The sequence below is a fragment of the Pholis gunnellus genome, assembly GCF_910591455.1.
Source record: "Pholis gunnellus genome assembly, chromosome: 1".
In the NCBI taxonomy this organism is placed as follows: Eukaryota; Metazoa; Chordata; class Actinopteri; order Perciformes; family Pholidae; genus Pholis; species Pholis gunnellus.
The window spans coordinates 22,860,272-22,884,570 of record NC_136528.1 but is presented as its reverse complement, the minus strand read 5'-3'; the positions used below and the strand labels follow the sequence as shown (position 1 = coordinate 22,884,570).

The 24,299-nt window shown below is 38.9% G+C and overlaps 1 protein-coding gene across 1 annotated transcript; it reads right to left on the bottom strand.

Moving 5' to 3' along the window:
• Window positions 1-1,140: 1,140 nt before the first annotated feature.
• On the bottom strand, window positions 1,141-22,858 carry ano5b (anoctamin 5b). The gene is made up of 20 exons (XM_079163554.1): window positions 22,662-22,858; window positions 14,145-14,209; window positions 11,996-12,103; window positions 10,603-10,671; window positions 10,133-10,417; window positions 9,740-9,859; window positions 8,921-9,036; window positions 8,664-8,798; window positions 7,677-7,782; window positions 7,405-7,465; window positions 6,768-6,919; window positions 6,585-6,659; window positions 6,231-6,456; window positions 5,967-6,145; window positions 5,665-5,762; window positions 4,812-4,942; window positions 4,427-4,632; window positions 4,059-4,246; window positions 3,356-3,461; window positions 1,141-3,258 (listed from the first exon to the last, which is right to left on the bottom strand). The coding sequence occupies exons 1-20, from the start codon at window positions 22,735-22,737 to the stop codon at window positions 3,034-3,036; spliced, it is 2,727 nt and encodes a 908-aa protein (XP_079019680.1). The 5' UTR covers window positions 22,738-22,858; the 3' UTR covers window positions 1,141-3,033.
• Between the last annotated feature and the right edge of the window lie 1,441 nt (window positions 22,859-24,299).

The following is a 24,299-nucleotide window of genomic DNA, read 5'->3' as shown; positions in this document are numbered from 1 at the left end:
ATATATATATATTTATATAAAAAAAACAAGGACAGTCCACCCCATTTATGAAAGCTGCAGCTCTCCTGGGGGCGGTGCTATGGAAACCAAATGAGTAGGAGTGGATTTCCCCCCAACAAGCTCCTCTGCTCATCGTAGGAATCCATCAATAATTTAAGCCAATTTTCATCCCCCCCGACAACCACATCTTCCCACCGAAACATGCACACAATTTTGGAAGCATTTTTTCTTGTATATAAATTTTATAAGATTTCAAGGATATGTCATCTGATAGTTGCAGACCAAATTACTAGTAATGCACACTACTACTACTACTACTACTACTACTACTAACAATAATAATAATAATGATTACAATCATACACATTATAATACAAACTATAACAATAATTATGATAATAATAAACAAATAATAATTCTAAGATCTTAGATGTGCGATTAGAGGACAAAAGAGAAAGGAGAAAAGCGATCAGTGTCTTTCTTGTCATTTGTTGGTATTGGACACCATCTGGTGGTTACACGTGACACTGCATCTTGCTCTAATACTGTTAATATCCTTTGCTAAATCATATTTTATATATTATTATTTTGTTTTTTATAAAGTCACTCTCCATGCAAAACTATGTTATTGTTGCTTCTCTTGGATGTTTGAGCTTCACTGTGCATAATGACTTGTGTGAAGCAGAGTTTGACTGGAAGTTTGTTTTCGTGTTCACTTGCTGAAGGGAGGAAGTTTGTGTGCGCTCATCTTAAATCTCAGTTTAACACTTGTAATTATAAGGTATCAAAACTAATTTGAAAGCCAATCGTGGTCCAAGATGCAATTGACACAAGTTTTGGAAATACTAAGAGTGGACTTTACACAGACGAGGGAGACATCTTGTGTCCAGTAGTGAAATTAACAATATTTACATATTCATAGATTCTGAATTTGTCAATGAGATAATGGAGGATTTTTATTTGTGAAAAAAAACTCAGAGAGCTATTATATAAATTTTAATTGTGTTTTTCCACATCTTAAAACATTGGGGGAAGTTCCGCTGTATAAGTCTTATTTAAGTCATATTTAATTTTGTATCTGCTTTTATGTTGTGTGCAAAAAAAACAACTTACACCATAACTAGTTATTTCTTTATTTTTTTGTGAATACTAACAGCTTTCCTGCATTTTTCTACAATCGACAGTGAATTTAGAATAGAACTGACAAAGATATTTACAGCAATTCATGCAAGAAAAATGCTACTTTGCAATGACTAGCAGCAGCAACATGTTTTATGAAACATGTTTAGAATTCAGAGAGGCAACTTTGTCAATACAAAATCATACAAAAACAAGTAAGCACAGAGGTTTAAGGCATTTGTTGGTCGGGAAATACATCATACGTGTTGCAGGAACACGCTCTGCAGACGTCTGACATCTGCATACTTTATCAACAAGTGACGCCCAACAAACGAGCAGATGTTTAATCCTGAGATGTGAGTTGTTCAGGTTTAGCTTTTGACTGTCAAATATAATTAGCTGATATCTGAAATCACAACTGCATCATTTACAGTAAAGTACAAAGAGGTTTCAATATAAACACAGAAACCCCTTAACACATGTTAAGCTAAAGAGGATAAAAAGTGATCCTGTATCTAAAAAATGACTTATTTACTGTAAATAAATATAATAACTGGGTTTTTTTTACCTCTGGTCCCTTGACAAAAAGCCATTTATAAAATGTACTTGGAGAACTGTCTGAACTAACACTGCTCAATAGTCGTTATGAGTCAATGAATAGTGCAAAATAAGAAATCAGGTGTTGCAAATAAATTGATAATAACTCCAAATACAAAAGCTTCAGGCCACAAAGCAGATCAATCAGGTAATTGCACTGCACAACCCATTTACATAGATGATATATTATTTATATTAACAGGAACACTTGGTAAAGAGAGTATGAACCAGTTACTAAAAGTCCCTCACTGAAATCATCACTCACATGTATCCCAACCAGGGCCCTTCTCCTTTCTGTCTATCTCTGTTATGGCGGTTATAATGGTTTATGCCTAGTACGTGGAGACAACAATAATGTGAAATCTGAAAACAGAAATATTTTCCATTTATTATCCATGTGTAACACAAGGAGGAGTAAAGTCGACACATGGTCAACCTCAACTCACGCACATAAACTGACTGTAAAGAGATTTTCTTTGTGGAGTCTTTTCTCTTGGTAGAAATCTTCTAATTGGTCCCGCAGCAAGTTGGAAATACATTTGGAAGATGAGATGCACGAGCCTGCAGCTGCTGTCACCATGTTACTAAGACAGGGTGGACTGATACCCACACTTCTGATTGTTACAGTATCACTGCAGTATGATGGAGGTACTTGGTTTTCAAATGCACAGACTTTAAGAGACTTTTTCTCAACTACCTCTCATAACAATCTCATAGCCCAGCTATAGATTAGTGGAACTTAACATTATGTAGCTACAATTTAAAAAAAATAAAGTTGTAAGTCTACATTAATAGTTAAATGACAGAAAAAGGATATGTGATGTGTAAGATATATCTCTAAAATGATATGAATTTTTTAAACAGAAACATTTTTAAAACTGACACATATTTTCTTTTCTAAACAGTCGGGTCCTTGATCTTGTATTCTAATCAGAAGAATCACATGCAGAACATTGAATCAATGATATCACAGCCAACTCTTTAAAGGGTAATTACACCTAATGTCACATATTCAACACCACAAGCTTTAACTCTATCGGCACATACAGAGATTATTATTTTTTCAGTCAGAAGACATTACACGGGGAATGATAAAGGCTGCACTTACAATCTTTTTGCTCTTTGCTGTTATTTCCCCACTAAAGATATGGCACAGGAATGTTGTATCCGCACAAAAAACTGATTTTAAGCAAAGTAAAATGTTGCATCCTAATATAGGAGTCCATTCAGCAATAAAAGATAATAGCATTTTCAACCCAAAGACAGAAGCCCTTGTATATGGATGCTCTCAGTCCGTTTGTGGCTCGAAGCTTGAGCCTACAGGCACTCAGACAACACTTCATGCTTGTCTGTCATCAAGGACATTTCTGACTGCGGCTCTGTGATGAAACTGGCACTCAGCTGGAGTTTGACCTTCTGCACCTCGTAGTTATGCAGGTCCTCTTGAATCAGGTAGCGTTCTCGTTTAAACCGCGCCTTCACGCCTGAAGGGACGTCGGGGATCATCCACGCCACGAAGAACTTCACCACAAACACAACGTGCTGCAGAGCGAGAATAATCATATGGTCAAGATATCATCCTTTAATTCTGTGCATTTATTCTTTGAGCAAGGAGTGGGAAGAAGCGTTGATGTCTTACCTCCATGATAATAATGAAGGCCATTTTGGCTGCCAGGATGTGCCAGAACTGCATGGTGTGAGTGTACTCCTTCTGGTGGCCTGGAGGGTAACGGTAGTCACGATATCTGTACAAAACGATGTCATACAGTCAGTAATGCTTCATCAATGTAATTAAGACACAACATGTGCTGATACCAGCACACATCAGCTATAGAAACGTTCCAGAACACTCACACAACGTAAACACTTATTCTTGAATTAAAGCAAAATGTATTCAGATGATACTTCTTTAACAATGACTAATTGTAGCCACTCAGGGGCAGTACAACAAGCTGTAAACACAACACTGACATATCATAACCCTATAAAGTTGATATGGCTAACATGTATGGCTAACTATTTTCTTTTTAACTCAGTTTTTTTCGCCACTTTTTCGCCTGAGGCAAATATCTGGCTCTCTAGCATGTAAATGCTCCACTACATTTACCAGCTAGTCTCTAAATGTGTCTGTCTGTTTGTTCACCATAGTGTACAGAGTGTTTATCAGATCGTTCTTTGCTGGAAACAGCTGCCTGTTGCGGCTGGAAATGATGCTATTCGATTTGAACAGTTGTTAATATAAAAATGAATGATTAGTGCAACTTTAAAGCTCCTCAACAAATGTCAAAGCTGAATGCATAAGTTGAATCCAGAGGCACAACAAGCTCTTCAAGCTCTAATACCTGCAGGTAGCGGTGGAGTTATCAAACCAGTCGTCTCGGTCCTCGGGCATGTTGCGCTCAGGTATCTGAGAGATGTTGTATATTGACAGGCTGTTGTTAACGTATCCCCTCATGCTGTCATCTTTACCGTAGGCATACAGGAAGACCATACGGGGGATCATGTCGGAGGTGAACGCCATTATGAAAGCCTGAGACAGAAGAAAGCACAAAAGGTTTTCAATTAAATGTTTGAGTCTGCAGTGAAATTGCTGCAAATAAATATTATGTCCTTCTGACAGCCTGTTAAATGTTTATCATAAATGCAAATACAGAAACAAGCACAGATTAGACAAATAAACATATTCCTGCACTACACATATAACACTCACGTTGGTAACAACAGACAAAATGGCCACTGCGTTGAGGATTTCCTGCCACGCTCCGATGTTTCGGGCCTTGGACGCTACTGGTCTCCTGAACTGGGTGGTGAACTTCCAGGCGTCCACCCTGATCTCCAGGATGTTGTTGAACAGAGCCAGCAGCGGAGCCAAAGGGAAAGAGGCCACAAACAATGTGATGAAACCAAACTGGACCACTGAAAAGAGAGAGAGAGCAGACAGAGAGACTTAGTGATAGTTAGTGGGAGTGGAAGACAATAAATGTAATAGAGGGATAGAAGACAAGACAACATCCATATATCGTACAGCAATTCATCTTGCTCTCCTGTCCAGATATGATCTTTGTATTGCAAACAAGCTGAGTGAAGTATCTCACCCATCTCCAAGTACTCATAAAACAATCCCAGCTGGCTGAAGTTCAGCAGGACGTGGTCCTGCTCCCAACGGCTGTAATGGTTCTCAGGATGGTGCCGTCCCTTTCTGCTACTCCACCAGTTACGCATCAACCTGTCAAGAAGAAGAATCAGATGTCAAATTGCGGAGATCTGATGTCGAGACTTTCACAAAGCCAACAAGTCATTTACAGAGAGACGTTCCATGATCATCACAGTGACGACAGTATTTATAGCTGCGGTCCTATAGTCTTTTTTTAAAGTTTGCGCACACAATGTGATGTGATGTGAACAAGTTATTTAAAAGTATGCATAAAAGTTTGCAACTACTATTAACTTTCGGGTTACCATTTGTTTTAGGCATACATGTACCTGATGTACTGTGATTTGTTGCTTTTGACAAGTACTGACAGTGTATAACACTCTGGACTGAGTTTGGCTGATAATGTCTTCTTCTAAACTTTGAAGCTTTTTCGTGTCAATACGTAAATGTAAATCTTCCGCGTCAGCATATAACTGATCATGGTCAGTCGTGATCTTTATAATTATTGTGTTTGTGGGGTGGAGAAGCCAAACGTTCATTGTGTGACATTCAAAAGTAGAAAATTAAACGTTATCAACTGAGTTCTCTCCATTTTGAAGAGCATGTGAGCATCTGAAGCAAGCTGCAGAGTAGGAAATTAAATCTACTTGATGATCATTTGTGCACACAACACAATAATCTTTTAAATCCACAAAATGCAAATTGCAATTAAAGATCTTAATTGAAAATTATTCTTTTGTTATGGTGGCTTATTGAGATGAATAAGTAAGAGGTGAAAGACTGGGTGGACTCACGGCAGCAGAGCTTCCTGAATGTTCCCCCAGAGTTGTTTTCCTGACATTACAATCACCAGCTGTGTGGTCAGCTCAATCAGACAGCCTCCAGGGTCACACTATGACAGCAAGACATTTTTAGTTTACATAACATACTTTCATTTGATGCACTTCCTGTTGGCAGCACCAGATTATGAAGCTGTCCTCATTGGTAGAATTGTGGGAAAATGTTACAGCGTGAACCTTCCCTCTTCTATGAGGATGTTTACTTAAAAGAAATACATAACTTCAATCATCATTGTATAAAGGGCAAGAAAACTCACCTCCTCATTCCTCAGTTTGCTCCATTTGCCAAACATATATGTGTAGTCACCAGGAAAACCAACAAATTTTCCCTTGAAGAAGGCCACGTAGAAGCACGATGAGTAGTAGTTGACAAACTGGAAGAGGAACATCTTCATGGTCAGCCTGTTCTCATACTCAACGTGGGTCTTTGGGATTTCTGCAGGAAGCAAACACCAGATAGTATATCAGTGTAAGATGTTCATAGTGTCAAAGATGACTCTATTGTCCTGAAACCTCTTTACCCATATCAGTGATCCAAACGGCCACCCTCTCATAGAAAAAGTTGAGGATCATGATGATGACAAAGTTGATGCAGGAGGCGGTGACAGACGTTGCTAGCTGTGGAGTGATGAATCTGCCCACCAACTGGATCTTCCTCATGGGGTCTTTGATGATACTTGCAAAGGCAGCATACACAGCCAGCCTGTATGCTATGACTCCGATAATACAGGCCACTATCAGAGAAATCTGTGGGAGCACACACGTGTAAAGCTGAGTATGTGACGATGCTGGTAAAAAAGACTCACTAGGTATTGTTGTAAAAAGCCTACATGTGCATACACAAACACACAGGACTGAGATAAATATTCAGTTACCCAGAATATAACAGTGGCAGCCGAGAGGCAGAAGCGGGCACACTTGCTGGTGGCAGGAAGATACGGCTCCATTTCCTGAAACATTATTATAATTTATTCTTTAAGAAGTGTAGCAACGATGCAATTTTTGCAAACCACAGAGTACATAATATTTGTTGTGTTTATTTCCACGTTTCGAAGCACCTGCGTGATCTTGTTGAGTCTCTTGTTAATGCATCGGATCTCAAACTCAGGCCGGATTTGAAGCTGCTGCTGTTCCTCCTCAAAGTCCACCAAGTCCCACTCGTACTCCAGCCGGGCTTGACGCCGCTTCCAGAACTCCAAAAACAGAGTTACTGCCAAGTAGACAGGAAAGGAAGCAAAAAGTTGTAAAATCTTAGCTTGGAATTCATCTTTCACAAAATGTTGTTGTACGATGAGAAGTCTGATGCTGTGCAGGTGTGTCCATCCATTTTTTTGGGCAGATCTTTTATGACCTGAATAATGTTACACTGACTGAAAACAGACAATGCCTGTGTTGGGTTTTAGGCGTGTAATGTGTTTCAGCTGTGCTACAACACTTCTTGGCTTGCTGCTCATGAGGCCAGCTTTTTATTTTGGCACTATTGGCCTTCATTGCACTGGACGTGCTTTCTGACTGCTTCGTACATAACAGCATAATTGTGCTGGCGTCTTGTTTTGGGCTCAAGCAGTACAGATTAAGGTTTATGCTTCGGTGTGAAAAGGCTTTAATTGTGAAAATCTGTCTCACAGGAGGGGGAATAAACTGGGTCTCCAACACAGGTTAAACGCAGTAAGAGCAGCATCGACTGACACTTACCCCAAATCCCCATGAATATGGCAAAGAAAACCGTTCCCTCGTTGTCAAACAGATGGGATTGCTGGAAGAGAGATTATGAAAAAAATAAGTTCCTCAGAGACGTGCAGGGCACGAACATGGTGACGTACTGCTGACACAGCAGGATACAATTAACTGCAGATATTGGAAGACGTCTCACACACTTATGTGATTAATAGAAAATTATAGATGGTAATATGTGCTTTTTGGTTTTACAATGGTGTCTAATGAACATATGAAGTGTGATGTTTTACCCAGGACGAGAGACATGTAGAGTTGAGCTTCCAGAAAGGACACTTTTTATCACAAAGCGGACACATCACAATACTACCTCCGATACTGGCGTCACATATTTCATGGCTAAAAGGAGAAAACAAAGAGACTTGAACAAATTATAACAATTACAACAATCTACCATCTAATTTTGAACAGGCCATCATTTTATTGGAATATAAAAGTCTATCTATCAATCTTTAAGGCATAAGAGTTTATATATGATATGGCCAAAAATATGTGGATACCTCTGTCTGCATACTTTTGGTTTGAGGCTGCTTTTCCAAGTTGGTGGTGGACGCTTCAGTTCCAATAAATCTTAATGCAACAGCATACAATGTTGTTCAAAGGAATACTTATCCCCCAAAATGACCATTTGTATAAGATTTTTAATTGCAACACATGCATCTCTGCTAAAACCTTACTATCTAAAACACTTGTGCACGTGTTTGGGATCTAGTGAGCGTACGACTGGATAAATGTGACTTGGATTATACTGCACAAATCTTGATATACCTTTGATGCAGTTCAATGTGCATTTACATCAAAAACGTTCTGTTTTTTGATTGTTCGATCACCAACAAAGTTTCCTTCACACATTCAAGGTAACTCAGGAGCTCCATAAAGACACAAAAACAAGTTTGATGTGAAAGAATGTGACTGGCTTGCACAGAGCCCTGACTTCAAGCCCGTCAAACACCTTTCAGATGAACTAGAATGCAGACTGTGAGCCCGTCCTTATAGTCTAACATCAGTGGACCTTATTAAAGCTCTTGTGGCTGAATGGGAGCAAACATGCAGCTAGGTTCCACAGTTGTGTGGAAAGTCTTTCCAAAAGAGAGGAGGCAGTTAAAGCAGCAGATTAAAGTTTGTTAAATGGTCAAAATTGACATTTGGGTGTATTTGGATGTCCATATATTTTGGGCCATTTGGTTTTCAGCTCCCTGACACCCTCTGGTGGTACAAACCTTGACATGTTGTCATCATAACTGAGCACTCCATAGATGAAACATATAAGGCCCATCATGGCTGCAAAGAACAGCATCTCAGTGTAGAAGCCCAGCCAGGCAAAGTAGATCCCAATCTTCTCCCCATAGTACTTCCTACAACCAAAACAGCATGTTTAACTTTCTGGTTTAAAGAAAGTTTTCACTGAACACGCTTCAGTAATATTTGTTCTTGTGTGAAAACAAAGGGTGACAGCATTCACATGTTGCTTGTTTACCTGATGAGGTTGAGAGGCTGCTCTTTGTAAAAGCAGAGAAACCTGGCCCAGTGCTTGTACAAGTTGTGGCGCTCACTCTCACACTCAGCGTTTCTTGCCCTTTTCCAGTATGGACACTGAAAGGAAAAGAAACAATGCAAAATGGGGCTGTTGAGCAAAAGAACCTTTTTTTTAAATTAAAGAAAAAAGTTCTCTGCAAAAAAGAGACTGAGCGTGTTTCTGAAAATGTTGAATTATGCCTTATATTCCTTCTCTTGATATGAAAATTTAGAACAGTTTCATCAAATATTTATATATATATATATATATATATATATAAATCACATTATGCTGAAGCCATGCTGATTTAAATATAATTGCTCTGGAACTGGGAAATAGACAAAGATATACATGATACATATACAAATATTCTTGAAATAAAAGTCCTGCATTCAATGTTTTGCAAACCAATTTACTACTACCACATTTGTACAGTAGCAGTAGTCGTGGTAGTAGTAAAAATAGCATTACTCCTTCTACAGAACTGCTCCTGTCTGCGTGTTTAATTATCATGTGTTAAATATATGAAGCAATTTAATGTTGTAGGAAGCTTTACTTTTAAGTACTTAATATGGAATTGGGTTACTTATACTTATATGCATAACATCATAAATCTTGCATGTTGAGTATTAACCTAGATTAATATAGTAGCTGGTCACAGTTTTCTCCCAGTGTAATGAAGTAGAAGTAAAACGGCTCATGAAATGGAAGCGCTAAAGTAGATAACCATCGATATGTTTGACCTCTACATGTTTATGTCCTTTCTTCCCTGTGTCTTACATCATGTAATGGAAAGGCTGTTGTATACGTCCCATTGCTGAGCAGTCGCTTGATTCCCGTCTTGTCTCTCTCTTTCTGACCCTCTTTGTAGTACGGTCGACGAGACAGGATGTAGTACACCTTACAGCAAGGACAAGGTTTAGCAAGAGATTAAAGGATTTGGATTTGTAGAAACTTCTTAGCCAAATGCATTTTGCACTTTCCTTCATTGTTGAGCAAGCACGTTCTAACACGGTGGAGTAAATGCTAAAACAACTCCCCAAGGGTCAGTCTGTACAGAATATCTGTGAGAGTAAAACTGATTAATTATTCATGAATACTACAATCTTAGACCCAGGAGATATTTATGGTGTAAAAAAAGTGTATTCTGATTTTAGAAAAAGAATTACTCACAATTCTGTTTCTCGTGGAAGGCGGGAAGAAAGTATCTTTGTCAGTGATAAGGAAGAAGTCGGTCTTGTTCTTGTCGAAGGGGTAGGTGAAGTAGTCAGGTTGTGGACGCATAATGTGTTCTGGCAAGCGGAAAGGATGTGAGAGCCACTCCAGTGGGACATCCTGACCGTGGGGGACATCACTGGTTTTGAAGGGAACTTTGATCTTTAAGATCTCAGCATATCTGGCCAGTACATTCCACGGCGCATGAATCTTCAAGAAATATGTCTTTTGGTCTTTGGAGTCCTGATACGAGGAGAGATGGAGGAGAGGAAAACACACATATTATTTTATACATCATTTCCTTCAAGTACTTGGATGAATGGCAGTATAACGTGAGCAATCCCTTTAAGACTTTTCCTGGAGAATGGGGTGTGCCTCAGCAAACTATCCACTAGGTGGTGCAGGTACTCTGTGGTTTAATTTCTTACCGCTTTGTCCTCCGTTTCCAGCTCCAGTCCTTCCTTCTCAAGGTTGGCCTCAAAGGCCCTCCGCCTCTCCTGTGGATAAACACACACACACCACAGGCATGAGAGCCACTCGCACTCTTAAAGTCTTTGCATGTTGTTTACCTTCATATATACGAAATTTCTGCAAAAACATGCTTTCATAAAGATACTGTTATAACTTCCAAATTGAGAGTAAACTTAATAAAAATATGGCAAACACAAGCTTTAAACTGCAATTAAACGGGGGAAAAAATCAAATAAATAAATAACTTTCCAGCAAATTGATTAAAAGCAATGCAACAGACTACTTGAGGTTAGTCTGTATCCTTGAGGTTGAAAAGGTAAGCCTTAAAATGTATCTTTCTTTCTTCTTAAAGAAATTGTCAGCATTTGAATGTCGGCTGTTTAAGCAATTCCTCCGTTTTGATCCATGTAAACAAAGTGCTTCCTTTTCAGAGATACAAACTAAATGTTTCTACTTATGAGCTCAGTGTGATCTTTGGCACTGTGCTTGTTCTGTGCAGCTTTCAGGTGTGAATGGGAAATCTCCCTGCATAAATAAAGGTTGAAAATGTGACGCTTAGATTGAGGAGGACCAAGAGAGAAGGATTCAGAATGCTGTTTGATGATGATGATGTAGCCATAACATGCTTCAAAATAGGACGATTTTGAATAGTCCTTTGCCTTACATGCATGTAGGTGGATAGCTTGCAGCGAGCAAAACACACTTCAAATAAAGGTTAAAGACAATTAGTTGCCCTTTACTGGACGCAACTGAAGTGTAAAGGACAACAAATTCAAGCCAAGTGATTACAAATAAGAAAACATTGAGATTCCATGAATGAAAATAAATTAGTACAGTGAACTGTCAAATGCCAATGCTAGGAATAAACAGTATATCACATGTGAAAGAAGAATACAGTAATTAATCTAATAAACATAAGCAAAAGTCCACAAAAGTAAACAATTGGCAAGACAGTATTTCTAGCAATAGTTACTTAAAATTAGGGATGTCCCAATCAAGTTATTTTAATCATGATCCAAGTCCTTTAATATCAGGTATCTGCAAATACCATAATTATTATAATTGATTGGTAAATGTTGATTAAATATGTACCCGATACATTGAAATAACAGGTGTAGGCCCACCTTATTTTTTTACAAGCTAATTGAAACAAATACTGAGAGCCACAAATGTTGTGTCTCGATGCAAAATGTATAACCTGAATCCCATTTCCTCTTCGCAGTACCACGTATTCTCGTTCTGGAGATAAAAATTGCGTAACGTCAACAGTGTCACAGTTAGTCACAGGCCACGCTGTAAAATGCTGAGTAGTCAACTGACGACAACTTGTCACCTTTCTGTTCCACTTACCTGTTTCTTTTCTCCATCTTTGTCATCTACATAAGACAACACAAAGTCTATCCTCCGAACTCCGTCCCTGAAGAACACGGTGTCTTTGTTTGGTTGTAACTTGTCAGTCTGAAGGAGAAACAAACAAACAAAATGTAACGTTCAGCTTTCTCACAGAGTAGGAAGTGAAAGCTAGCAGACATGCAATACTGGAACAACAGATACTGACACAGCAAGACATTATATCATAATCTTTAAGAGAGACATGAAGGGCTCAGACTTTAACACTGATAGATATACAGTATTATATATATAGAGAAGCAAATTGTGTCCCAGAAATATACATGTAATTTAGGTTATAGGCTACGGACTCCAGGGACTGGTTGTATTGAAAAGTATTTAAAGAGAATGTTGTTTCCTTTGGAGAAAAGTATAGAGGAATGCCACAATGACTGCAGAAAAACCACATAGAACAGGAAACTTTGGACACAGTACAATCACAGTCTGTCATTATACAAAAGCAGTTGATGGTGGAGGAGAGGGCATGCTCTGCATGTTCTTCATCAACTTTTGTATTTCACTCATTGTCTTACTCCAAATTAGTTTTTTGACATTAATAACATTAATGGTCATTCTTTAACAACACTCTTAATACGGATACAAGATTAAGTGATCTATGGTTTGTGATATACTGTAATCAGTGTCTACAATATACAGTATGTGTCTTTGTATGTGTATGTGTTAATATGTATTTCATAACCTTTAAATAACCTGGAAAAATAATCGACTTAAAACTTTCAGTCAACACAGTTGAATGGACCGATTCTACCTATGTTTAATTCTTGTGCAGCTTTACCTTTACCATACATTTTCATTTATGAAAACGGTGAAAGAAAATGTAACCTGTGTTTGTAGAAAGAATATAATATTTTTTTAATTCGAACTGAGTTTTTTTGACGACAAAAATCTACTGATGTATACAGTACGTCAAACTTGATTGGAAATGTGAAAGCTCATGTATTCTGAACAATGTTGGTTTGTTTATTCATATTCATGCTTCACTTTAACATGACATTGAAAGAAAATCCACTTTCAATTTTCCAGTCAGATATGAAGTCAGTGTTTGCAGTTCAGAGAAGACGGCGTGGAGTAGCCAGTGTGTTCAGCTGTTTACTGAGCCCCACCCAGCTTGTTTATCAGAACCTCACATCCACTAAAAGACCTACAGGGTCGTGACTGCCGCCCGTTGTTATTTAATCATGCTCTGACCTAATGAGGACATTGAAAAAAAGAAGTTTGATAGATTACCACTGACCCAATCATGCACTGGATCCGAGAGTCATACATCACAGAAACATATTATAATCAGTGATATGAATTAAGATTGATAAACCATCTGCTTGTCGTCCTCACTGTATCACTGAACAAACACAACAGACATAAGCAGCGACCGTTTATTTCTGTCTCGCCGAGGAGAAATGAGAGAAGCTTTTAGAGACACAGAGGTCTTGTGACTCAGCGATGAGAGTGGTGAGTTGACAGGTCAGTCGTCTAATCCTATGAAATGACACAAACATAAATATTTACATAAACAGCCTTAAAAGAAAACAACTTACTTGGAGATAAAACAAAAGCCACCTCCGCCACCTCTTTTGGGTAATATATATTCACTTTCTTGTGAAAGAAGAAGAGTTTAGTACCAGTCTTATACAGTAAATACAAAGCTACAGCTCGCAACCAAATAGCTTAGCTTAGCACAAAGACGGGAAACAGGTTGAGCTCTTGTCGTTGACACGAAGTTGCAAGGCAACCAGTGGAGAAACAGGAAGTCAATGTGCCTCAAAAGTTAGCCAGCGGTTACCCCGCACAAATAATTGGCATCTTTACACATTTTTGTACAAATTAAATTAACAAGAATTAACAAGATATAACAATTTATTTGGTGAGCTTTACAGGTGTTGGTATGCTAATGTGTTTATCTTCAGATAGAGCCAGAACAGCTTCTTCCTCGTTTCCAGTCTTTATGCTAAGCTAAGCTAGCCAGCTTTATATGTACCGTATAGACTTGTAGAGGGTGGTATCGATCTAACTCGTTTTTTCCCATAATGTCAAACTTCTTCCTTCCCATTTGAGAGTCTGTTGAAACACCCACAGATACGGTGGAGCTTACCTCTGTATGTCCAGGCAGTGTTGTGCTTTCAGGCAATGAATTGACATCATTTCCACCGTTTTCATCTGCAAAAGAAAGAAGATATTTGTATATATATTTATTTAATTAAATGGGTGGTTGTGGCCAAAAGGTGAGAGAAATGGGCTTGTGACCAGAAGATTATTAATTCAACCCCCGTCCAGTGGAAAAATAATTATTGTTGTTTATGTTAGTCATTATATAATATGTTATAATGAAACTCGATCGTTACCAAAGATTGGACAGTGCAACAGTCCAACGACGACTTAAAGATGTCAGTAATATGTTCAGTGAGTTTGATTGTCATGTTACATATTTTTCTTCTGAACACTTGCATGTGTCTTATACATTTTTTTTGTTATTTTCCATTGTGCATGTATATCGTTGCCTTCAGTTTGAAGGTGTGTGTAGCTTATACACTCGTACAGAATCAAATACCAGAGACCCAGAGACTAAAGGCTGGTCAAACTAAACTGTAACAATGTGTTTTCTTTTTAAAAAAGTTTCAGTCATCCGTTGCATCTTCCTGCTTACGTGTGCCTACACCCAGCAAGGGAAAACAATTACTACAAAAACAATGTCATTGTTAGAATTTCATCATTATGTGCTTGTTTAAGGGTCCAAGTTAGCCTGACAGTATCAACCCTTCAGCAATAGAGAGGGTATTCTTCTCTACTGTGACACCCACATCCAGTAATTTAGCTAAGCTGGGTTAGGCTCTGTTTATATCCATGCAGGATACGTGGTATGCAGCATAATACTAAGGTTCACTCAAAACCAAACTTTCCCTTTAAGAGACATGAGCCGGACAATAATCATTATGGAGGCACAGGCATCTCAGACAAACTCAATTTAACAAGGGCCAAATAAAAATCCTACAGTCTCTTGGCAACATGAGCAGAGGAGCTGAGAGAGGGATGAGAATCACAAAGGCAGCAGCACACACACGCTCTCCACTTCCTCTCTTGTAAAATGACACACAACATTCCTGCAGTGCCTCTCTCTCCCTCCACACTGGCAGAGAGAATGTGCTCATGTAGCACTGCTCTGCTCGCTGCCTGCTCCCCTATTATTCCTGGATGGTGGGAAAGCGGCACTTCCTGTGGGGGAGGCATTGATGCATCATCGAGGGGGAGAGCCCCAAGGTTGGAGGTTGGCGTGCCAGAAGTCTTACCTCCCCTCAAATGAAACACATTCAGCACACAAAGGAGCCTTCTCTGATTAGACTCAATGATATTACAGACAGCAGTGCGAGCCAATGAGAAAGGGACTGCGGTGGCTCCATGTGGAAGCTCAATGATAAGGCTGGAGAGTCATAGGAAGGAAGGAAAATGTGCCATCAGAATCCCTGAGGAGTACAAAGGGCACATGACACAGTGGGATATCTTCCAGTGGGCTTGTGGGAAGCATTGTTGACTATGCAGCCAATATTTTATTTAATCTTAGCAGCTTTGTTTTCTCTTTCCTTTTTTTGACTTTTTCTGGTCTCACTCCAACTGTGCACAGCCAGTTATCAGAGCCTGACTTGAGCAAACAGAAGTAAGGGGCCAGCAGTGTGTAATACACGCCCACCGAGAGACAAATAAATGGAGAAAGGGCTCACACAGAGTAGGCTGCCTTTTGTAGAGCTGAGCAACAGCGTTGGACTTAAATGCGCATAAACGTTCAAATAACTATTCAAATCACACAGTCATTGATTCGTGGAAAATGACCTTGCTAACTGTGGCTTTTGTGGGCACAAATGAACTAAATTACAACTAAATTACAACCAATTCTCTTCTAACACACTTTTCATAAAACCCAATTACCCCTCAGCTGATGTATATATACAGTAGCTGAGATATTCTTCTATCAACATGTCCACCAGCTGAATGACAATTTAGTGAAAAATATGCCAGTAACCTCTTGTGAGCTCTAAATCAAGAGACACTTTTAACCACAACCTAAGAGGGAACTAGAATCCCAAATGGTCAGCTGCTGCAGAGCATTGCTCACTGATATGGAAGCCATAAGCTAATGCCAAACAAAGCCAAAGAAGATGTATCTATTTCTCTTTGATTTTGATTTGGTGTCTTAGTAGAGATGTTTTACATCCTTTTATATGGATTCCAACTCATAAAATCTTATGAATGAGATGGACAGTGATTCTTTGAACTTCTGTAAAGAAGGGGGACTCACAAGAGGCAGGTTATAGAAAGAATGGTCCAAATTGAAGCAGCAGAGGCTGAGATAAGCTGACTGATATAGGTCAAGCTTCACCCTCAGGTCAGGCCTTAAAGAAATCAGTGGCCAGTATATAAGGATAAGAGGTCACTCGTATCAATATATTAGTTTTCAGAGGCATGTGCTGATCATGCAGAGAGAAAAGGGCTCTGTAAGTAAATCCACTATTCCCCAGCCGAATCATGCCGAATCCTAATTCACAACAACCTGATGAAGTCTCCATTGCTGATGACGGTGATTGCCTCTGAACAAAAAATCCACCTCTCATGCGTAGCCCCCAGGGGTGATGCACATTTAGTTCTCCACAGTTTCATTTGACATGGCAGCATGTGTAACTGGCAGGAGAGAGTGGCCCTCCTTCAGTGAATCCCAAAGTGAGTCATCAAAACAAATGTTATGAAAGGGAACCTGCATCTCTAAATGTGAACCGACATACGGGATCTAGTATCTGTCTGACGGCTGTGAGATAATATCTCAGCCACCCACACACACACACACACAAGCACAATACATAATGCATATTAGTTTATATCAAGAAACTAAGATAAACTTACAATTTAGTTCCGATACTTGGTGGGCTGTAAGCACATGTTCACCAGCAGTGGTGGAAGGTAATAAAGTAGTTTACTGAAGTACTCAAGGATGCTACTGAGTTACTTGTACTTTACTTGAATACTTCCATTTTTTATACTTCTACTCCACTACAAATCCATAATTTACTTTAAAGATCAAAGTTGTACATATACAATATGACCCACTTACAAAATATAGTATATTAAACTACACCTTAGTACATCAGTAATACAAATCAAACAATATGGGCTGATTAAGCACTCGAACAGGGGCCATTCTGTTGCCTAATGAATCATTTTACTCAAACTACAAATGCAAATACTTTTGTATTTCTGCTTAAGCTTGCTTGAAGCTAAACTTGTTATTGAGTATTTGTATTGTGTGGTGTGGCTATCTTTACTTAAGTTAAAGGAAATCAATAAATCTTTGTCACATGTATAGTAGGAGTGGGCGATGTGGATACAATTCTCTGTAATGGTATATGTAACCTTGTATTGTGATATATAACTATAATGTTCTTTTTTCTGGGAAGTCAATTACTGTAAGTAACTTTTTACAGACAAAATAACCAGACAGGACTGTGTATATATATATATATATATATATATATATATATATATATATATATATACAGGACACAGCCATGAACACAGGACACAGCAACCTTAGCTACTAGGAGCCAGGCTCAGAAGCTGAGATGGAGGCTGAAAGAGCACACAGACACGCAGACATCTGGTTCTGATCAGCAGACAAACCGGAAAGCGGTGCAAAATGAACAGAACGGAAACAGAAGGATGCTCCATTATTGAGGAATGTACGGCATGATGAAAGAGCGAGTGGATTAAAAGAGAGATTGGAGAGGTGATGATGAGAGGACGGACAGACAGGCGTCACATAAAGCCTATGATCTGCCCGTACCTGAGTGCAGGTTAATCCTGAATGCGGTCAACACTGCAAGGCCATCTTTAAAGGACAGACAGATAGACACAGGTTAGTGTTAAACTGTAGGTTCGGAGAGGTGAATATTCATGAATGCAAAGTGCTGAGACGGTCTGAATGACTGCAGATCCATCAAAGAGCCTCCCAGTGGAAGACAATAAACAACATAAAAGCTCAGCAGAACATTTCATCTCTTGTGGCGATCAGACCGAGGCTTCCATCTGTGGCACAGCATCTGAATAAACAGTGATGATAACCTGAAAATGACGCGATGGGTAATAACAAAAACAATTTTTTTTTTACTATGACTCAAGCAGGCTGTGTGGGTGTCTCCTCACTGAAAAAAAGCACCATTAACCTTTCTTGTGTAGCTCTCCCACGAGGGTGCCACTCAGCTAAAACGCCCTGCTTACTCCTTTCAAACAGATACACCTCAGATCAATGTTTTGCTTTGCTCTTCAACAAGTGCAGACTAACTAACCGCAACTCTGCATTGTGACGACATGAACCTTTTCTCAAGGGAAGTGATACAAACATGTCACAGATTGCCCTACAACTTCCCTTTAAGCATGAGTTTTGTTAGTGCCAGGTGGATAGCGTGCGGATGTATATGAAATATTGATATTGCAGGTTAGTACTCTGGTCTATGGGTCACAGTCAAAGTAATCCACTATACACAGTCTCAGACAAGCTGAGTGCCTGTCTCGATGATTAACAATTAGGCAAATGGACATATGAAATGGTACAGCACAAGATTGAAATATTACATTTCATACCAAAACTTTTGAGTGATAGAGTCCTGATAGTCTAGCAGGCGTGGTGCGTACAACGATACAGTGAAACCACAACATCCTGAGCTCAAACCGGGTCTAGGTCTGCTACGACAAGACATCCTCTATCTCTCTCTCCACATTTCCTGTCAAGTCAGCTAACATACAAAAGGAATGATCCTTAAACTACTCCAGTCAAATGTGAATCTTGCTGTTAGATTATAATACAAACTAATGGCACATATACACCCTATGAATCGTGACAGTAGGGAGTGAAAAATATTGACAAAGTAACAAAAATATCCTCTTTTCTATTTTAGTATAGTGTGTTTGAAGTGTGAGTTGGGTCTTTGTGTTTGCATCAGACTCGTGATGAGAAACACAAATTTCCTTTCTTCATCATCAGGATATTATCGTCCCAAAGGGGAGATTACCTGACAATCCCCGGAAAGCTTGAGAAGTGCAACAACACCACAAACTCTTATACAAGAGGTCATGTGCAGCGCTGATAGGATAACGTATTATCTACATAAGACACAACATAACATAAACATACTTTAAAAAATATGCCACGGAGTACTTGTCAACACAGATGAGGACACAGAAAATTGCTCTCTTGCTTGCATGACATGCAACCTTTGGCCTGATTGTTTTGATGTGATGATGATGAAAATGTGTGAGGTGGCAACAGGGCAAGTAAGTATGCTTGTTTCTGTACTATCAATTGCTTTATAATCCTGTTATTGATATTTATTAAGACATATTGTACTATATGACAAATATAGTTCCCACAGGCGCAACTGTTCTATTAACAGCTCATAAAACATACTTAAATGGCCCAAGGGAGTGTTTGTTTTCCCTCATCTTAATATACTCAAAGGCCAGGCAAATGGGCCAAGGCATAAGGGAGTCATGTGGAAGCCATGCTCTAAACTTAGACCACGACATTTGATTTTAATCTAAAAAACCCAAAGCTTGAAAAAGATCATTGGGATCTCAGACAAAATAGCCGAAACAATGTCTCTACTGTAGTTGTCCTCTAGTTTGTTGAGAGGAAGTCTTGGTTGCTTTCCTTGTCTTATTTATTATCGTGCCTCCATCAAAGGGGGTAATTCAATTACGAAGCCTGTTTCCATAGCAACTCTTTGGCTCTGTTTCACCTCTGACTGGGAAATGACTTCATCTGACATGGCTGCAGAGAGCGGAGTGAGATCACCTTCATGATCACCTTTAAATATAAGCAGTTACTATTAGGAGCACTTAGTTATGATTTATTGGCTAACTGTTCCTGATAGATGACAAAAGAACTGTCAACCCGCTACAGATAAGCTTTGAGTCCAATTAAAAGGAATAACTGAAAACAGATGACACCAAGTACCTGCAGTGTCATTGTATGTAATGTGACAGTACATCGTCCAGCAGTGTTCAGTAGTAGGACGTCAGTCATGACTGTCTGTATATCAGTGTTTGGACAGCTGTGAACGAGGTAATGCACTCATAATATATGGTATATATACCGAGGTGAGGACAGACCCCTTCTTCTTTCACATGTGGCTGAAGGTCTGCCATGATAAGAGCCTGAACAAAGCCTTTGCAGAGCAAGAGGAGTCTATTAACCTGCTGCTAACCCTTGATAAACAGGCACGTGTCTTCATTAACAATTTGCTGATTAACACAATAAAGAGTGTGGGATTGATGAATGGAAAAGGTCTTATTTGGATATCATTATGTTCCTTCAACACATGTTGATTCAATGTGAATGCTGATAAATTATTTTCAATTCCCTTGAGGATCTTTCAGCGACGCAGTGTTGAAATGTTACTGATTTCATCCAGCTGTTAGACGGTAGACGGTTATCATTCAAGTGAGGTACAGGTTGTTTTTTTTCCTTTAATAACAGTTAAGCTGACACCTTTTTATCATGTAAAAATATCTTTTAAAAAAACTCTAAAATAAATACTGAGTTGCATTTCTAAATGAAGTCATCAAGCGAACACAATAATAGTTTCAAGTGGTTGTTTTTTGTGCCTTTGTTACAGTAACCAGTACACTCAAAGCGGATAATAAAACATGTAAGAAGCTTGACATTACTTGAATTATTTCCCTATATGGCAGACAATCAGTATATTCTGATCACTTTCATAACAGTGATGTAGCTACATCTTAATGTATCAATTGTTTATAAAGTTCCTTTTAATAATGCTTAAATGGGCATTTGGACTTATTCTGTAATTGATCGTCTATTAAGACAAGAAATTATTCAAAAAACAGTTACATTTCAGGAGTAAAGGCTAGTCTCTCATTCTCTGAGCCAGCTTCAGTAAAACGCTGTACTGCTCTTATCACGAGCGCACCAGACAAGTTTCTGTTGGAAACCATAATGACTCCTGACATGGCACATTTACTGGACATCAACAGACATCGGTGCTTCAGCTACTGACATTTTGAACATGATGAGAGTTTACTTCTGTACATTTAAATATGGAGTTCAAAATGTCAATGAGAGGATACAACAGGTTAAAATAGAAATGTTAGTCCCTTAGAGAAGAGACATGGATGATATAAACAGGGATTCAGGACATGAAATGAAGGTGTTAGCACATCTTCTCAAAGCCACTATTGTATAACTGTACATAAGACTATTTCCTCTGAGGTAAAACAAGCTTTTGGATTCCTGCATGGTCAATTAGAACTTTTAAGTGAGCCTCACATTTTGCTAAAATATGTATCAGTCTTTAACCACAAGTGGTCTTCTCTGTTTGTCGACACTCAATTATCTTTCCATTTAACTGTAGATGTATGATGTATTTTTGCTTATGTAAGTGCAAACTCTTGGTTTTCCTCGTTTTGACAGATCTGTTGCACACAAATGTCATCTTCACTAACTGTCATGCTGTTGGAGCTATGAGAGACATAATGCAGCACTTAACAGACCACAGCCCTCCAATACCAGGACATATGGAGCTTCATGGAAGTGGAAACTATTTATCTTAACTAATTGTCTGTCCTCAGAGATTACTCTACAACAAATAATATCTTATTCCATCACATTTATGAAAGTGGCTTGCTGTTTAGAAAAGAGTCAGTTAAGCCTGACTATCTCAGAGGAAGCCATCCAATTAGATATGGATTTGTTTACTATACATACTTCATCACTTCTGATCATGTTGCCCGTTTGTCAACGTAAATGAATTTACAATGAAAAAACATGGAGATGAAGATGTTTCTTGGGCTGGGATATTGCCTGAAATCTGCCTTTGAGAATGACCGCCCAGTTTTAAGGGTCATTCATGCGATGCAAAGCAACAAAAAAGACTAAATACCCACACAAATACCAAGCATTTCTGTTTCTGATCTATTTTCCTGCATGGCTTGTCATGGGATCGCTGTTATCTTCCTGTAAAATCTCTCACAAATCAGCTACAATAAACTCTTCTGTGTGCAGAAATGTGTTTTTTTGAATGGTGGGTTTATCGTTCTGCAATACTTCACTGGGATTTGACAGATGACTCCAATGAATCTCTCCCTCTTTCTGTTCATGCATGATGTATTTGCACACAGCCTCAGTCACAAGAACAGGTGCCAAACTGACACCAAATACACAGATGTAAGAAATATGAACAGCATACCTTAAAAAAGTAATTTAATTGAGCTGTGCCAAGTAACACAAGTATGTAATTGCCACTCAGATGTTAAACTGACATGCTTTGCTACATGACATGAGAGTAGCCCATATTCGTCAAGGGTTTATTTTAATTACATTATCAGTTCTTTAGGATAAGGATCATCCCACCCAAGGGTCATGTGATGATAAGGATTATTTATTCTAACACCAGGCTAGTGCGTGTCTTTGCCAGAGTCTAGCCATGGCTACTACAGTACAAGCATTAGAAGTAAGACAGCCTTTTGGACATATATTAAACATGTGACATAAGATACAAACCTCCTCGTGGCTAGCTGTTGAAGGTTAATGAGTGCATCTGTATTTAATTACCTCCAGTCTGTGAATCCGTCGCGCTCTGCAGCTCGATCAAAGTTTCATCCTTCGCCTTTCCCGTTATTCGTCTCATAGCGGCCAACGGTGTTATTCTAAAGGCTTCACCTTCTCTCACAAGTGGGGAAAGGCAGTGAGAGGATGAGCGTCGATGACGACATCGGCTGATCAAACAATGAAATCAATGAGTCCGATTCAGATTATTGGAATATGAATCATATCTAAATTATGACCGATTCTCACAGAAACTGTACCCTGCTGGGCTCCCTGGCGCTACCCGAGAAGACTAGGCACTCATAAAGGGGAGGGACACGTTTTTTTATTTTTTTTCCGTCGGCAAAATGGTGTGTGTGCATGTGTGTATGTGAGCGAGAGAGAGAGAGGGAGAGAATGAGAGAGAGAGAGAGAGAGAAAGAGAGAGAGAAAAGGAGAGAGGGAGAGAAGGAGAGAGAGAAAGAAGGAGAAGGGGGGGGGGGGAGAGAGGGGGAGGGAGAGAGAGAGGGAGAGAGAGAGAGGGGGAGAGGGAGAGAGAGAGAGAGAGAGAGGGAGCTAGAGAGGAAAGTAAAGAATGTTTAAACCTATTTAGCATATATAGAAAGAAAAGCATGTGAGTTGTTAATCTTGTTGATGTGGTACGGGTAAAACCGCAGCAGGAGGTCGCCTGAGATCTTTAAATAAAAAAAGGAAAAGTCATACACGAGGAGCTGGCAGTGAGTCTTCTATAGCTGGACGACATCTTGTGGCTATTTCCAATATTGCACACATGCATTTAACATAATAGTTAAATAGCCCACTGTGTGCCAGGAAAGTAAACTATATAATTTTATCATTTTCACAAAGGGAAATTGGTATGTGACACTTTGTAGATTATAAATGAGTTGCCAGGTTTTGAAACATCTTTCATGTTGGTGTTTATCTTTTCCTCCTCGAGTTTTTGTCTTTTTGGCTGAGCAAGTAAAACAGTTAGTAAAGACACAACCGCAGGGAGAAACCGCCAAATTAAAATGTATAGTTTATTACCCTTTAAGATGATGTATTCATATTTATACCGGCAGACGTCAAGACTTATTGAAAAGTGAGAAGCTGATGAGCATTAATGACTTAACTATTAATGACTAATCACCAAGGGATTGTTCACAACCTGGCAACCTAAATTGTCCCCATATCAATGGCTAGGCTTAAGTGATAAAAAAAAAAGCATAGATGATTTATCAACCAATAAAGACATTAGTTACAAGTCCCTTTATGAATTGTGGCCTTTTGAGAAAGTGGTATAGAGAATGAAGTATCTTATCTTGCAGCTTTCTAGGTGTTCACCTGGGTAACAAGGTGTGGGAATCGTTTTGTCTCTCCTAAAGTAAAGGGTGATGGTTGCATGAGCCTCAGAGTATGCGACAGTCGACAACGACTACATCACAAACTGAAGCCTCAAAAATGGATCAATGAACTTATTAAATCATGGTATAGCGTTATTGTGTTTTATTCCATATATTAACATATATACATTTATCTTATTATATCTATTTCATGTTTGTTGCACTGCAATTCAACATTTCCGATTATATTCCTTTCTTTTAAAAATCACCATTATCCCCATCAGCATAATCTTTCTCTCAGAACAGCTTTGGGTTTGCACAG

Coding starts and splice junctions, on each gene's coding strand:
- ano5b (XM_079163554.1), bottom strand. CDS start 22,737: ATGAGACGAATAACGGGAAAGGCGAAGGATGAAACTTTGATCGAGCTG. Junction 12,104..14,144: donor CACTGCCTGGACATACAGAG/GTAAGCTCCACC, acceptor TTTCTCCTTCAG/ACTGACAAGTTACAACCAAA. Junction 4,633..4,811: donor TTATGAGTACTTGGAGATGG/GTGAGATACTTC, acceptor CTCTCTTTTCAG/TGGTCCAGTTTGGTTTCATC.